The 18,246-nt window shown below is 37.8% G+C and overlaps 1 protein-coding gene across 2 annotated transcripts in view; it reads left to right on the plus strand.

Annotated features, from left to right (window-relative positions):
• The window catches only part of stpg2 (sperm-tail PG-rich repeat containing 2), a 70,072-nt gene that overhangs the window by 15,259 nt on the left and 36,567 nt on the right, over positions 1-18,246 (plus strand). For both annotated transcript variants that reach the window (XM_006789721.3, XM_006789722.3), the window contains exons 8-10: positions 6,141-6,300; positions 7,699-7,862; positions 8,083-8,175. In XM_006789721.3, the coding sequence (XP_006789784.2) occupies positions 6,141-6,300; positions 7,699-7,862; positions 8,083-8,175 (417 nt within the window). The remainder of the gene's footprint in view (positions 1-6,140; positions 6,301-7,698; positions 7,863-8,082; positions 8,176-18,246) is intronic.

Genomic DNA, 18,246 nt, shown 5'->3' on the forward strand with positions numbered 1-18,246 from the left:
GTACTACAGTTAGGTATTTATGTAGTAGTTAGCTGTCTCCTAGCAACTGCAGCAAGTGTCTAGTTGACATGATATTGATTGTAAGATAGAATATGAATAAAGGGGTTGGTGACACACCTTTATATTTGATCATTTTCAAAGAGGAACTGTTACGGTCATTTTTCAAATCCATAAATTTATTCTTAGACTCCAAATCTTTATCTATTTTATACTGCGCCATAGTACAACCTCTCAGTTCATCCACTGTCTGAGACAACTCCCTCCTAATCTGAATTCTTTTCATGCAGTCAGTCCCATTATAAGCTATATATAGCACTAGACAGTACTACACCAGGTATAGTCCTAAAGTGTTTCTTCTTTTCTCAAACCAGTGGTCTCATAGCTCTGAGTCTGATGATAAGGCTAAAATATATGATGGCTTTGACATAATCTACAGGAATCAAATATATTCAATTTACTGTACAATATCTCAAAAGAGATTGCTTTTTAATATGAAATACTTTCAGATCAGTTACAGATCCACAACACTGAGCCCTTGTTGGCTTGTTTAATTGATGTGCTGGGATTGGAGGGATTCTTGAGATAGGGGTGAAGATGAGTTTATTAAGAGGCTCAGAGGAGCGAAGATGAAGGACGTGAAAATGTGTAGTTTCACGTTTCAGGAATAGCTGTCTTCTCCTCCTCCGTGGCACTGGCCCACAGATCTAGTCCTGTGAAATTCTCAGACTGATTTCATTATCACTCTGACACACATGATAGTGCATGTTCTCACACATAATTACGAATTCAGATTGTGTGTATATTAGGTGAAGACCGATTCAGATTCAAGTTGCTGCTGATATGCAAGCACAGTACAGATATACACACACATGCATAAACACATTCCAAAAACTACCTTTATTAGATCTAAAACATAAAAGTTTTACTGGTGAAAACGGCCAATGCTAGATTCTTGGATGTATTTTATGCATGTGTGTGCATATATGGGTGTGTGTGTGTCACCGTTTGCTATGACCTAATTTCCTCCGCCACATGCTGTGTTGGTGCGTCGACCCTGTGATGTCGTCACTGACACCCACCAAGAAGCGTGTGTGTGCGTGCGTGCACGTGTCACAAGTCATCTTCAGTGAAGTACTGAGAGCGACAGTTTTCTTAGATCTTCGTCTCACTGTGAGTCCGGTTCCATCTGACACTGTTATCCTGTGGAGGGATGGAAAGGAAACGAGGAAAGGAGGGAGGGGTGAAAGAAGCAAGAGAGGCACGGATAAAAGAGGAACAGTTGGAATCTTCCAGTTCTCATCTCTCCTCCCTTTGACTTCCCAATTTTCCAGTATCAAAGCATCAATCTGACACATTGTGAAAACATGGATTTTATTTGGTCTCACTCTTCCAGTCGTCCAGTCCCTTTATTTATTTACTCGTTGTCTGATCGCTTGTAAGACCTTTCTGTGTGCTATACCTAATGCGTTTCTGTATTTGTTCCCATGTTTTTGTTTGGTTGTTTTTTTCTACTTCTCCCCATTCATACCCTCATTAAAAAAAAAAATACAACCTCATTTTTTGAATTTGATGGTAAATAATCACTAAGATGTGAAAATGAAAAGTTTTGGGACTCTGTACACAATAAACCAAAAGGTAGATGAAGAAAATATGTAAATTAAATTCATCTGCCTCTTCAAGGTCGTCTCTGCATACATATCTCTGGACAACTTCCCGTGATCCAACGTTTATGATAAGTATAATCAGTGGTTATGACACAGACAGCAAACAGCAGTCTTCAGCGAAGGAGTTCACAATCTTTAAGCCCTAAAGTGTCTCATGAGATCAGGAATGCAGTCAGGAGATTGCCTGTCATTTTTCGACATTTATGAGGTTTTGCTCCATGAATTCATGTGAATTCAGATGTGTAAGTGACAACCTTGAAGGGTACAACAGCTAAATTTAAATCAGGTGCCTTTTATTGGTTGAGCCACAAAACTTTTTGATCGCTCCTCATATAATCCACACATTTTAATAAAAATCACGGTCTGTGGATTGCGTGATTTTTTTATTTTTTATTTATAGATGATAATGCTTGAATAAGCATAGAGCTGTGAAGCTCTCACAAAATCCTAAAAGGAGCTTAGAAATGTTTCTGCAGCTGATGCTGTGCAGAGACAACTCGAGAACATAAAAAATGAATTTCATATATGCGTCAGTATAGAGTGTTTAAGAAGACATCGCGTGGCCTAGAAACAAAACCTTGAGTTTAATGTGCAGCGCATTGATAGTATTTAAAGTTGTGGTCAGAAATTTACATACACTCATCATGGGCATGTATATCATGCTAATTTCTGCCTTTTAATGATTTCTTTGAACTGTTGTTTTTCCTGTGTATCTTTATTTATCTTACTCTGGCTGGATATTTGACCTCTCTTCTTGGTACAGTATTCTTAGGACTGAAAGACTTACCTTTACCCCATCAAACATTACTCTTGTCAGTAAGGCCAAATAGCTCAATCTGTCTCGTTTGACGATAAAACCTTTCTCCATTTGGCTCGTCCACGTGTGCAGCTGCAACTTTCAGCTAAGGTTTTGATTTTTCTTTCTTTCTTGGTTGGCACCATCTTGGTCCACGGCAATCAAAAACTCACTTCACTGTGAACAGTGACACTGTTAATGACCAGTTAATGACCAACTTGGGCCTTATTGGTTTCTGAAATCTGCACCAATTTCTTTTTGTCTGTGGGTGACACACCTTGGGTCTTCTTCCAGACCCAAGGTGTGTCACCACTACAAATGGTGACACATTCGAACAACTTCTACTTACATACAGTTGTTAGGACTAATGATCGCAGTTAAATCTACAGTTCTGCTTCTTAGATCTTCACTGATTTCCATGAACTTTTCCATTGCACTGAGTATAAGTCAGTCCAAGAGTGCTGTAGAACAAATCCTTTTTATGCTGTCAAAGACAAACTACCATTTGTAATCAATCATGCTCACAAAGAGAAGTTAATAAGCCTTGGGCTTGTCAAGGTAAAATACAGCATCACTTGTGCATCCAATTCTTGTTGTTTAAGTTCCTAAGACCCGAACTTTTCCACGGCATGCATTTTTAATTTCTGTTTTTGGGCTGATTGGGACCTGATGAATGTAAAAACAAAGAATTACCAGATATTTTTTTAACCTAATTTTTGTTTCTAAGAAAAATGAGAGCCACATATAAGGACATTCATTTAAAATTTCGATACAACAGTAGCAGTATGATGTCCTCATAAGTGGATATCAGGCCCTTGTAGATTAAAATTGAGTATTTTGGTCTAAATAACCCAAAATGTAATGTCCACATATGTGGACGCCAGGTCCTAGGAGGTTAAAGTCAAGAAAGAATGTCATTAATGCTATACAATTATTTCTGTTCAAAGAACTCATTAAAAGCCAGTGATTACTATGACATTCATGCCTATGATGAGTATATGTAAACTTAGCACCACAACTGTACATGAGTTTGCCAAAAGAATATTATTGAAAAAAATATAAATAAAAATCACTAGGTCAAACTTTGCTTTCAGACTTTACCGCAAAGTGCTGAGTCAAGCTCTAGCCTGTTAGCAATTTACACACTGGCAGCATGTGTGCTGAGTGTTTCTATTCTGAATTTGTGAAAAAGCTCAGACTCAAAATAATCTCAAAATTTATCAAAAATTTTAGTTGTTCTCCTAGTTTTTTGTCCTTTTTCTTCCGACCTGCACAAACCCACATACACGTTACATTCTTAAGAACTGACATTGAATGCTCAGTGGACTAACACACCATGTAAAAAACACTCACGTCACCCACCCTGTGTAGGAGTAGACGTTTTGGCTAAGGTTATACATCTTGGCCTTTTTGTGCCGCCATAGGATTCACTTTTTGTAGTCCACCTTCTTCCTGCTTAGTATAAACTGACATTAACAGTGTAACTTATAGCTGTTTGTTGCCAAATGGCACCAGTGAGAGCTCTTGTACTTGGGTTATAGTCTCACTTCTCTCCGTGTCTTCATTTTTCACTTTAACAGTTGTTATAACATTCTGACACTGAAATACTCAACAGTGCCAATGAACATTTTGGCTTTGAGTTTGAATTTCAAAAGAGTTGCTCTGGCATTTTTCATCATATGTGCTTAAAAATGGAACAACAGGAAGCAGAAAACAAATCCAGCATCCATGTGAAGTGGTAACAAAGCTCAGCATGTCAGTTAAAGAGGGAAAATGTGCCTGTTAACAGGACTTTACTCAGAGCCAGTAAGCCAGAATCAGATTGACAGATGGTCACAAACCCCCGCTTTATAACTGCGTTTGAAAAAATAGTGTGGTTTGGCCCTGGGACAGCTCTTCTTGTCATTCTTGTTCTTCTCTTTTCAATCTCAAACCCAAAAAACTTCCCCACTGTGTCATTTTCTACTTTCGCTCAGTTTTTTTCCTCCATCTAAACATATTTTCTTCCTTTATTTTCCCTTCACGCTTTTTTTTACCTTAAAGCTCAATAATTCAGCTGTGCATTACTAACACAATTTTCATTACCCCACAACTAATTTTCCATAGGCTGCATCTTGTTTAAATGCAAACTGTAAATCAATAATTGGCATGCCTCCAAATACATTATATTTAAGACCATTCTGTAGTTGAACATCAGTCATTTGAGGAATTGGCTGTGGTTTGTGTGGGGGTAGGCATTGTTAATATAGCCTCGCTGCCATTTGAAGGTATCAAGTGATTTGTATTCCTCTGCTGAATGGTTCCGTTGTGAGTTAAACTGAAGCATAGTTCACCTTCAGTAATCTTGACTAAAAAGGCAACTTATCTGTTTTGGTTCTTTGGTTTCCTGTGTTGTTATAATAGACTATTAGAGAAACACCCAGGAAGTGAGGCTGCCATCAGCAAAATGTTCAAAGAACATTACATACCTGATTGTGTGAATCATTATCTTTGCATTGAAGATGCTGTTTCTCCATCTCATTTTCTATCCTGCCACTTAGTTCTCTCTGTATGCATTCTGCTCTCATTTTTTGTGTCATTGATTTCATTATCACTCTTGCTCTTTCTGTTTTGCCTTTAGTGTTTTTTTTTTTAGTTTTGTCAGAAGAGCTTTTCCACATGTAATTGGGATTTGAGATTTGCAGCAAAAAGGCAGAAAAGAACTATGGCTTTATGGATAGTAATTTGTGTTGTTGTCTGACTTTGTTCCTGATTGAAATATCTCAATGAGTATTTGAATGAATTGTCATGAAATTTGTGTCCTTCTCATGATGAAATGCAATAACTTTACTTTCAATTACTCTGCTTATGCTATTGATATGTCATCTGCCCCACCTGTGTTTTTTATGTTAACCCTTTAAAGCCTGAACTATTAAATAATTGCCAGAAATTTATTTTTTAAATGAAGTGTTTATTGAATCTTCTGACGAATTAAAAAATAATAATTAAATATTAATTTGTATATATGAGTTTTAATTTGTATCTTACAGTATTTGCTACATGTGGAATTTTTTAAAAATGTATTGTTCAGTTTATTTAGGTTTTAAGGGGAAAAACGTAATGACGCCGATGACTTAGATTTATCGAATGTGATACAGTAGTCGTTTAAACCAATCAAACTAGTGCTTGCAGATTAGCATCTCAAAGCCCTGCTGTGCCCCAAAAACAAAATATCTACTGTATGTTAACCCCAGTTCAATCATTACACGATTTCCCCAACTCTCTTAATTTTTTTCAGCTGTGTATGTTTGCTCATACTTCTGCCAAAAAACATCTTTATTAGGAACAAAGACTGTTGATATAAAAACAAACCCATATCACCATGGGAACTTCCTCCTCCACTGCTTTTCATCTCAAATGACCTGGACAGAGATGAGGGCCCAGCTGACTCTGGTAAAGTAAAGCTTTGACTGATTGAAGCGGAGTCTGTAGATATTTGCAGCTGGATTTGTTACTGTGTTCCAGATGGACACCGAGGAGATGAACCTGTGTTGGTCTCTTGTTGATCGATAGAAGAGGGCTGTTAAACATTGAATTGTGAAATTTCAGTGTGTGCTGGATACTTGACTTAAGACGCCTCACTTTGTGTTTCTTCCTTCACTCGTTCATCTGTGTCATTCTCTTTATTCTCTTTCCATTAGAGGTTTGGCCCTGTGAAAGAAGTGTCGCCCCCTGTTGGTACATATAATGACCCGCGCTGTGCCCTGGAGCTACTGAAGAGGACCTCAGGAATAAAGAAAAGTCCATTTGGTGTCACTGCACCTCGCTTTTCTTCTAACCGCAGAAAAGGCACCACACCAGGTCAGTATGTGTTTTTGTTGTGTGTGCCTATGTCTGTGTGTACTTGAATGCACAGGCAGTGATTTTCCTCTGACCGGTAGAATGTAGTTTAGCAGATATCTAGTAATCAATTGTTGCTCCAAACTGTGGGTTTCTTGCTTTGCACAGATTTTGAAACATAGATCTTTCTCTTAGTTAATAACTGAGGCTTTTCAGTTAATATTCATACCATGTCAAACATGACTTGCACTTGATTGCTGCCTTTTAATGTTAGAGGACAGTATTTATTAGCCTTTGATGCTTTTTTAAACAAGCCATGTTCTCTGAAAGATCAGAGTTTAACCTGACATGGCCATTATACTCAATTTAACAAGTAATAATTAAGAATAAGTACTACTTTGCAGCTTGTGTTAACATTTTGAAAAGAAATGAAAGTGACGTGACTTGTGTGTCTGTGTGTGTGTGTGTGTGTGTGTGTGTGAGAGAGAAAGAAAGCACGCTGTGTTGTCCCATGAGTGAACCCTTATTTATAGAGGTATGATTAATTTCTGATGTCTGCTTGCATTAAGCCTTTGAAATACAACACAAGGAATAATAAAACTAGTGCCTCGTCTATTTCGGCATTGCTACCTATATTACTTTGAACAGCAGTCATTTATGTAAAAACAACCCTTAGACTTTACGAGCACACCAACATTAAATCTATTTCTGTATTTTCTTTTCCAAACATCTCTCTGCAGTCTGTGGAGCAGAACTGACAGATGTGATGCATCACATGATTGATTTTAAGAAGCTGGCTTAATTTTTTATGGTTCTGATGATTCACTTTATACGGATAGTTTATTTATATTTTATTGCTTTTTTAAGTTTTTGGTAAAGTCTTAGTTTTATTTTAGCTTGAGGAGAAAATGCTAATGTTTTTCACTTGTGTTACCTTGAATATTTGAATATTGCTGCATTTTGTTGTGTGAGTCTGTTAACAAATTCTGCATAACAAATATGTATTTTCTTAGGTTAAAGTGCAAAGGACCATTTGTTCGTTCTTCAGTTTTTTTTTGAAGTACATCTGTAAACACAACATATTGCAGAGGAGACAGATGTTAGAAAAGCAGTAAAATGCCTCCGTATGAAAGTTATTGTACCACAGGTGTAGCACAGATGTCACTTCCCAGTCAGCACGACATGAATGCTACACACCCTGCCAAATGTGCCACTAAGCCAAAGTTACACCTCTGCAACATGTGTCTAATAGCTGTGCCTTAATTGCAAGATTTGCATCATCGTAGTGGTTTCAGATAAAACTAACAAGTGCTGGTTTTGAGGGAAAGTAGAACAACAACCAATTACGATGTAGTCCTGGACTGTTTTATTTAAGGTCAGGTGTGTAGAAATGCACAGTGAACACCTCTGTCTGTCCAGGTCCAGGTTCCTACAATGTCTTTGAGCATGGCTTAGCCCAGGAAAGTTTTAAAAAGGCGTTTTTTTCTCAAACCAAGACGGGAGGCTTTGGCTCTTCTTCTCAACGCAGCTCCCTTTTCTACAAAAAGGAATCTGTCGAGACCCCGAGTCCAGCACAGTATGAGGTAGGATAGATTAGTAGTAAGTCATGACGTTTTCACAGTGTTATTCATCACATCATTTAGAGATTAATCCCAGATTCGTCAATATGTTCGTCAATATTTTTTGATTTAAAAAAATCTCCTAAAATGTTTAAACTTGATTAGAGTCTTGCGTATACGTTGCATGTTCATATTGTCACGTGTATGGGCACATTAATGTCATTGTCATATGTTTTGCATATAGAAGGAAAAGAAGACAGAGGAGAGCTACAAACAGCAGCACACAGCGGCTTTTAAATCGGTCACAGAGCGTCTGGCTTCACCACTGCTGGCTAAAGTAAGTTTCTTTTTCTCTCCTCTTTCTCTGAGTTTGTCTCCCAGTTTCTCCCACAGTTGTTGTTGTTGTTGTTGGACAATTTTCCATCCAGAGATCAAGTTTATGTTGCAAATCTTCTCAAACCTACTTAACAGAAGAGCCGAAATGAAGTAAAACAGTAGAGCGTGCCAAGGTTTTAGTTTCATAAATGGGCCATCACAGCAGTCCATTTTCTCAGACTGTCTTCTTTTCTTTTCCTTTTTCCTCCTAATGCTCATTTAAGCTGAAGAAAACAGGTCACATCTGTGATAATTATTTTCTTGCTCCTCTCCTCTGTGATGTCACTTTTCCTGTGAACATCCTCCTTTTGCTCTCTTCCACTTTGCTTAATACAAAATCTGTCATATATTTACATACCAAACTCTTTCCACTTCTAAGTGTTACTTTGATTATTTTTCAAAGCAGTTATTTATTTTATTTATGATCAAACTGTTTTGTGTGTGACTCAAAATTAGAACAAGAGGAAGCTATGCTTTTAGGCTTAATTGTATGATTCAATATAAAATACTTTGATGTTATTGTCTTCAAACTGTTGTTTTTATAGATGCCATTATAAGGATATTATTCTGGAATTTAAAGATTTCTACATCAACTGGTTATCTTAAAGTGTTTAATAATTAATCTCAACCCCAGAGATTTTGGTGTTTATGTTAACTTTTGCTTTCTTACTCTGCGGGTCCTGAGTTAAACCTTTCTCAGCTTTAAGGCAAGTGATTAGAGCAGCTACGAATAAAACGCAGGACACTGTTAAGTTATATACCCTAACATACATTAGAGTTACCTAGGCAACTGGAGGCTGGAATCCAGGCTAGCAACAAACCACCAGCGACAGAGCAGTATGCGATCAGAAAACCTACTTGTTATTGGAAGGTGCTGGTAGGGCAACTTGAAAAAGTGTGATCCAAATTGGAAACCGATTTTGGCTTTATCTTCAAAGTGAAAGTAGCGTTACACTTTTCAGAGTTTTACTGCTGCTACCTGAGTAGTTCATGAGCATTTGCAGACAAGTTGAGATCGTCCATCCACAGAAACATTGCAGGTAATCATGGGAACCTTCCAGACTCCAAAACAATCACAAGGAAGGTTTTGGTTTAGGTTTGCGTATCTCATTCTGAGCATTTTTCTCTAGTTTTTCTCTGGTTTGGAGGGGGCCATGGACTGGCCTTTATGCACAGGTAGTGTGCATAAAGGTACTGTCATCAAACCCCAGCAATGTATATTCACCAACCAGTTGGCGAATATACATTTTTCCCTGGTAACTGATGGGTATGAGAGGTCGCTGGTCGGTTTCTAGGTCCGTGTAACAGGGTGGCATCATGATTTAATCTTTAATTTTGCTGTTGAGATAATTTTTTCAGTGTCAAATGTTGGTTTATATTCTTTTGTTTTTAAAGTTGAGAGATCAGGACTTTTTTTATACTGGGTCCTCAGTGTGTAAATGTGAAGTCCTGCAAAAGTGAATCAATTTACTGCTCAACACAAGATGATAACTGCACAGCCAAAGGAAACTGCACACACACTGTAAATTAAAGGACTTATTTATTCCTGGGTGGTATATTTCATGCTTAAATCTAATATTACATTTGATAAAAAATTATAATAAATCCCATGTCTTTGCAGATTTTCATCTAAACAAACAGACAACTGGCAAAAAGTGACTGTTTCGAATGTGAAGCAGTATTTATTTGCCCTGTATGAGACATGCCAATATTTATTTGCATATAAATAATGCAAATGTGAAGTTGCTGGATGTGAGGGATTGAATTTTACTAACTCGAGCACTGAAAAATTGTGAACATGTGAATTTCTGCCTGAGCTACAGTGAATATTAAAGATGCAGAATTTGTACTTTCAAGTACCCTTCTGGGTACCAGCTGCTGTTTACTCTGATTAACTCTGAAGGTTAGAAGCGTTATCTTCATCTTGAGGCAAAGGTCCCCAGAGCTGATTTTAACACCGCAAACTGTGGTGCTCTCGACAAAGACAACGTTTAAAGGGTAATTTTGCACTTGGAATCGTGGGCAAAGATCTGTAGGTACATACTGTAACTCTAGCATCACTGGATTCAGTTGATCTTGTGTGCATCTTGTGTGCATCTCTCTCTGCATATCACTCTCACAGGATGTTTCAAAGAAAAAATCAATTTCTGGCAAGTAATCTTGAACATGCCTTGACATGTCCACTTGAACTTGTTTGCACTTCTCAGCAACTCTAATTAAATAGGTGCAATATCAGCAGTGTTATTATTTATAGACACTCAACAAACTACACAATGTGGGTATGTGTGTACATGCAGGCACTCAACAGTTCTTTCTTATTTTAACTGTATGCTCCTTTATGACTTTTTTCTATTGTGTGTGTGTGTGTGTGCGCGCGCGACAGAGAGTGATGGCACAGTGATGTGACAGACTGACTGGCAGAGTGCGCAGTTTTTCCTCACAGTGTGAATGTGCCTGAATTTTTCAGTGTTTTTCAGGAGTGAGAATGAACTTATTTAGACTTCAAGATGCTGCTTTGTAATATTTCGGTTCAATCTGACTTCACACTCTGCTGTCGCAGATTTTTCATATTCGAAATCCTGGCTGTGCACTTACTGTATGTACATCAAAGAAGCTGATTAAAAGCTTTCTGCCTATATACATATTCATTTTCTATGTTTGTGTGTGTATATAGGTGACAAATGAAATTCCTACTTTTTGTTGTCAGTTTTAATGTGCTGCATTATTGTGATGTTTATTTATTATATCCTATATGGTTACTATACTATATCAATAGTTAAAACTATAGGAAACTCAGAAAGTTTAAGTCCCTTTGAACTTAAATATTAAAAAATAATGATAATGATATTTCCCAAGTTAGATGACGTTGAAGTCTCAGTGGTTTTCCATCCCCTCTGCAGAAACCAAAAATGCTTTACAGTCACTGGTCGTGACACATAACCTTAATGGGTTTTGTTCTTGCTGTATGTTCAGAGAGGGATTTACACCGTGGACACCAGCTGGATGCCATTAACTACCTGTTAGGACATTAAACCAGCAGGACTCTGGGGACAAAGGAGCAGGGCTTAGGAACCGCGATATTGAATAAGTAGCTCAACTTGACAACTTGACAGAAATTGACATGTGGGAGAAATAAAAATATTATCAAATGCGTCTCCATTTGCGACTTAGCATACTAATGTTACACATCGGCAATCTCCAGTGGAAAAATTCTCTTGCTCTGCCATGTATCGAGATCAGAGATCATTGTCATTTGGGCAAAAGATTTTAACTTAATTGTGTTTCATGGTGCTATGAGCTGCACAGCAGAAAAATAATGTCATAAAACTATCTGCGTAGTACAAAACATTATTTTTGCTGGCCTCATGAGTTGTACTGTGTGCCTGCAACTAAAATGCCATCAGGCAAAACAGGGCATTTGTTAAAGCTTTTATTCTCATTGTATTTTTTATGGCAGTTTGGGAAAAATGCAGTAAGCACGCTGTATATATTTATACATTTTTACATTGTTTATGCATTCAGATAATGCAGATCTGTCAGATTTTATTGCATATCACGAATGAGCTCAAGTGAGCGTGTTGGGACTAATTAGAAAACTGCGAGCGATCCATCAAGAATTGTGGTGCTGATCACCTCTTTATTAGTCTCTACCTCATATATCTGTCTGCAGCGTTTGCCATTTTTCATGACAATGGCTCAGTTGAGTTTTCTGTCAAGCTGCAGTATATTGTGCTGATGGATGATCTGACTCACTTAGAATCCTTAGTTTGCTAAATTCCAATGCAGTAGAAAACTTGACAGCATGCTACACAGAATCTGCATAATGTTCAGATTTTGACATTGTCATGTGCTAATAGTTTTTGATCAGGATTGGATGTCTGCAAGTTGAAATGATCAGCAGGAGGCTTTCATTACATGCTGGAGACACGAGCTGATTAAATATTTAACAACGGCTTTAACTTGGTTCAGTTCCCAGTCGCAGTACCTCCAGCTTGGTTGTGTGTTCACGCAAACATAATTGGTCATGTTTGCAGGTGGGAGGCTGTTGAAGTCGAGGTGAAAAGAAGCAGCTGGTGGCACATGTCTCAGAGGTAGCACATGCCCGTCTGCATCTCTCCTCAGGCAAACAGCATTAACAGAGACGAGGACTGCAGCGCAGAGGATTTTGTACATTCCAAATTGGGCTAGGGGAAAAACACAAACACAAAATCAAAACATTATTCTCAAAATAGCAGAAAAAACCAACTTTCATTTACAATATCGTCACCCTGTTTTCCTCGCTTACACCTGTGTGTGGTTTTGTTTATAGGGGAATAGCACCTTCAAACTGTCCGTGGTGGGGACGATCTGAGGCTAAGTGTAGTTGCTGCACACAGAGCCCCCTTTATGACCAGTTAATGAAAAATCACCTGGGGACATCTTAGCTGTAACAGTTAGCCACATGCTGTGCTTCAGCCAAGGCTGTATCCCTGGTAACGGTCCCCCACTGGGATGGATATTAAAAGAGTCTAATCAGAAAGCAATCACGAACATGAGAAGGCAAAAAAGCAGGAAAAAAAAGAATAAAGGCAAAAAGTGTGTCTTTATTATCTCTTTTATGTGTGGGAGTTTATGTCTTCTGTACTTTGACTTAAAAGCTTCAATTAGTATTAAAGGTCAACATTTTGCCGGAGAATTTATTCACATTTCATGGCTTTTGAAATCAGAAATATAAAAGATACACCATGTCAGTTGAAATGATAGAAGCTGCTTTTGTGCAGTGCGTTAAACACACATTCCAGGAGACCTGTTATTTAACTTGTCTTTGCTATTACTGTGTGATTTTTATTTTCTGATCATTTGTTTTAAAGAGGTTCTTTTGTTTACTGGTGAGTTCCACATTATTTGGGAGAAGTTTATTATTAAGTTTCCTCTCAGTGAATTTCAAATTAGTTTTCTAAAGATTTAATGACTAAACAGTTCCTAAATAGCCACTCACTTTCCACTTTGTTAGGTCATCTGTGCAACTGCTTGGCTGAGACAATGTGCTGATGTTCAAAGTGAATATCAGAATGAGGAAGAAAAATTCATTTAAGTGAGTTTGAACAGGGCATTGTTGTTGGTGTCAGAAGACTTGGTCTGAGTATTTCAGAAACTGCTGATCTGCTGGGATTTTCCCAGACAACCACGTCTAGGGTTTACTTTTACACCCTAGACATGTCCATCACTTTATCACCACTGTGTACCTATTTTCTGATGGTTACTTCCATGTCACAAAGCTCAAATCATCTCAAACTGGTTTCTTGAACATGACAGTGAGTTAACTGTGCTCAAATGGCCTCACCAGTCACCAGATTTTGATCCAACAGAGATTGGGTTGTGGTGGTACAGGAAATTTGCATCATGGATGTGCAGCTGACAAATCTGCAGCAACTGTGTGATGTCGTCATGTCAATATGACGCAAAAGCACAGAGGATTGTTTCCAGCATCTTAGTGAATCTATGCCAGAAAAAAAAATAAGTGGATCCAACCTGGGACTAGCAAGGTGTACCGAACAAAGTGGCTGATAAGTGTATACTGTGTAACAAGTACTACATAATTTAATAGGACGATTTTGTGGAGTCTTATCTGGTGGTGGATTTCTTAAATTTCTGACAATTTAAATCAAACACAACATGATTTGTTCAAATACTTGAAGCTATGTCAGATCTGCACTTTACCCACAGGTCTGGATCTGATAGGGGCTGATTACCTGTCTGGGGAGAAGAAAGACTCACATCTTGTTGGGAAATGGCAGATATGAAAGGAGAGATGATTATGAGAGCACAGCTTAAATGAGTGTTTGCTTTTCTCTCCCACTTTAATCCAGAGCGTTTTCCAGTATTATTTCCCTTGATCCCCAAACCTTCTTTCTTCACTTCTGGACTGGTCTCCCTACATCTTTCTTCCCCCCTCTCTTTCATCACTGTTTTCTTTCACCTCATATACCTCTTTTCACATTCTCTCCTCCTCCTGTCCAACCCTTCCTGACACTGGCCTTTCTCCCGCAAAGGTCATGGGATACCCTCAGGCAGTGCTGGCAGAGAATAAGAGTAGAATTTAATTTGGACCTATGTTTCAACCCGAGGCAGTGGAATTCCTCCCTTTTCTATAAGTCAGTGAAGTATTGCCTTGTCCCTTGAAGTGACAGGAGAGAAATTTGACTTGGCATTTTGTCTGTCAAGTTCTTCAACTACATCTCTGCTTTACATCATCTCTGTTAGCAGTGATAAGATTAATAAAGTTTCTAGTGGATTTTCACTCTTTTTTATCTAGTGAGAGTGAGGAATTGTCAGTGATAAGGGTATTGGTTTATCGTAAGGTGCTAGCTATTCCTTTAATAAGGGGCACACTGTAACCTGTGATGTCATTGAATTGTGGACAGTGGGTTAAACTTATTGGTTAATCCAATGAGATACACAATGCAATGACTGTGAGTAAATAGAGTATTATTTTATATAAAAAAAAATCCATGAGGTAAAAGTGAAAAGTTCAGCCAACACCTTAGATTAACCACCGTTACACCACTAAAGCAGAAACTCACCGAAGAAGCAGAGCCTCATTATTCTGTATTTTCAGCAAGTGAAAGGTTGCAACTTTCTCCGCTTTAGTTTATTTCCAGCATTAACAACAGTCCTGCAATTTTTCATTTATCTCATTACTATATTCTCAATTAGTATAAATGATTAGTTTTGCCAGTACTGAAGTTTAAATCCTAAAGTAGGTAGAATTAAAAATAAATAAAAATAACACATTTGACTCATGTTGTTCAGACACCCTTGGATTGGATTAATGAAATGTGCGCACTGGTCTTAAACCAACAGGCTTGAGCAGTGATGAAGATTAGAAAGTCATACTCAAGAAACCGAAACAGTACTGTCTGAGAAGGAAGCCAGAAAATGTGCAGCTTTCCAAAGTGTTTCCATGGGAGTGACAGAGGTTGTTATTATCATTTCCTCCAAGACACTCACTGTGGGTCAAATTAAAAAGACAAACAAAACAAAATTAACAAAGGTTTGGACATCAAAGTTTATAGGACTACGAGACTAAGCAAGAGAAGAAAACAGGTTGAGATCAGTGAGCAGCTGATCTGTCAGTCTGAGATGAGAAACTCACTGCAGTGAAAAAAATCAGTATTCTTCAGCATCAGCAGTGCCATTAAATGCCAAGAAATGAGACTGTGTGTGATGACATCCAACAATAACAGAAGTCATTCTTAATGAAAGATGACATAACTTAAGGTAAAATAAAATGAGATTAAGAATATTAGAAAAATTTGTAAATTAAAAGATGAAACCTATACCTTCACATTTAGCATTTTGTTTTCTTTACATACAATTTAATCTTTTATTTAATTATTTAATTGTAATTATGAATATTTTTTAACTTAAAGCGTTTTGGAAAACTCCAAATAATGACCATAAATAATGACGGTAGAGTACAAACAAATCCAGGTATGAAAATATTGATGAATCGCTGATTTGTGCGAAATGTCTGTATGCATGATTTACGCACAGATTTGTGTGAGAAATTTGCCCTCTCTTATGTTTATAGCACAACAGAAAATAAGAGGTTTTTCCTCATTTAATGTCTGATCTGTAACAACTCTAAAACTCCCAGACTGTATGCTATTGTTGTTAATGAACAGGTGTGAATTATGGCAGATATACACAAGTTAATACAAAAACTATTTCAAAAACATAAGAAAAAGGGAACGCTCCATGGAAACTCAATAAATGTAATGTGATTAAAATCTGTTCATTTGTGCAGTTTGGGGGCATTTGTGACTTACGATGTGACAACATGTAAAAGTGGTCCAAGTTAAGATCTTCAGATGTTTTGCCTCATTTAAAAATAGTCCTCATGATGTATGTATTTTAGTGCAATGAAAGGAAAACATCTAACTCAGACATTTGACAAACTAGAAAAGGGTGGGATGCCCACTATGGGTCAGGGACAATTTAAGTATCTCAGGGTCTTGTTTACGAGTGAGGGGAGAGGGAAGTGGGAGATCAATAGATGGTTGATTGTAGTGGTTTGGTGTGTTGAAAAGACAGCTGAGTGTAAAAGCAAACAGTTCGATATACCAGTTGATCTACGTCCCTACCCTCAGCTATGGTCATATCGACATCTACTATTATATTAAAATTGTTTAATTGTAACACCAAGATGAAAAGACAGCATAAACATAGCATAGCTTTGGTATCCTCACTGGCCTCCCCTACCTTCTAGAAGCTCAAAACTCAGTGAGCACAATAAGTTATTAACTAGAGCAGGTTTTGTACACCTTGGACGGGTCACCAGTCTAACACAAGGCTAACACAGGGAACTCTCATATAAATGTGAGCTCTGACACAGGTACATCACCAATATCTTAAACAAAAATATCTTTGGATTATGGGAGGAACCCTACAGTCCTGGTATCAGAGTGAACACATGCAGGGCCCCAGCTGGCCAGTGACCCCCCCGCAATTGAAATATTCAACAATATGAAGATTTTGTTGCAATTTTCTTTGCCTCATGAAAGAAACTGTAACCAAGCAATAATGTCTCTGTCAGTCAAACACACTTCACTTTATCTGTACTAATATCTTTTACTGACAACGAAGAAGACTTCATAATTCTCTCTCAGAGAAACTGAATCAGTGAGAGACGATATTAAACATGTTTTTTATTACATGTACCGCTGACATTGATTGGAAGCAAGATTCATAATATATCAATGGTGCCAAAATAATAATGAAAACAAATAGAAAAAAGGGAGCACTTCTCAGCTGGAGACATTTCCATCCTCCGCTTGGCAGCTCCTTCTGTTGCTTGTTAAGATAATACACAGGCTGTGTGCATTGTACACTTACTCATATATTATAATTTTGCTTTTGTTACTGTGAATGATGGGTAATAAGGGCCATGTACTGAAATTAAGTTAACTCACTCATAAAACATAGTTAACGCTAAATGCTAAAATATGTAACTGTGCTAGGTGTTACTGTACCTACAGTGTGTGAGGCAGCTCCAGAGTGTCCTGCCAGTATTGATGCACACCAAGTCAAAAATATATTGTCAAGGGGAGGTATGTGGATTCTAAATTGCTGTGCTTCCCTCCTATCCCTTTTGTTGGCCATATACAGCATAAAATTCTTATTCAGTCGATGCTGTGTGTAGTGACACAGAGAGACATCATTGACAAGGGCTGACACAGTGAAGAAAAACCTCATTAATGTGGATGACAAGTGCAAAAAACAATATACTGCTCTCAGAAAAAGATACCACACATAATGGATTTGAGAGAGACAGAAAAATTAAAGGAGAGATGAAACTAAATGGAAGAAACAGTAGGAGGGATTGAAGGAGAGACAAAGAGAACGCGAAAGAGAGCCTCTGTGTATATTGTGTAATTATCTATCCTATTAGCTCTGGTTGAGATAATTAGAGTGTTTGCTAAACATACATTTATCCAGCTGAAGAGCATCAACGCTTGCTCTGCGCTGCAGAATGAACCGAAATGTGGAAACCCATGTGGCGAAATTACACAGAGAATGAAGGGGGGTGAGATTAAGGAACTGAGTAGAAAGTTGGTGGTGGGGTTTGATGGAAGAGGGAAAAAAAGAGCTCGAATGAAGGGAGAAAGATGGGAGGACAAGTGGTGAAAAATTAAAGATGATAAATAAAAGCAGCGGGAGTCAGTCAGAGAGTGTGACAGTTGCATATGCCATGGGCGAGATATGGTTGAGTTGCAAAAAATGCAGTGAGCCAGGGTTTGTCACTTATTGACTTTTTGTCTCTGTGTTTCATTGCATTTTTATGATATATCCATGGACAGCTAATGGCATGTCATGGTACAGCCTCTATTTATGGGAGACAAGGGAGTCGGGTGATGAAAGAAAGGAACAAAAACAGGAAAATAGACTTATAGATTTGATATGGATTTTACTGTCAGCTGTCTGGGTAATGATGATGATGGGAATCCCTGTGAGAATTTAAGCAAGCTCACACACACTGACACACAGTGCT

This window comes from Neolamprologus brichardi, chromosome 12 (genome assembly GCF_056152115.1).
Source record: "Neolamprologus brichardi isolate AB-2024 chromosome 12, ASM5615211v1, whole genome shotgun sequence".
Lineage (NCBI taxonomy): Eukaryota > Metazoa > Chordata > Actinopteri > Cichliformes > Cichlidae > Neolamprologus > Neolamprologus brichardi.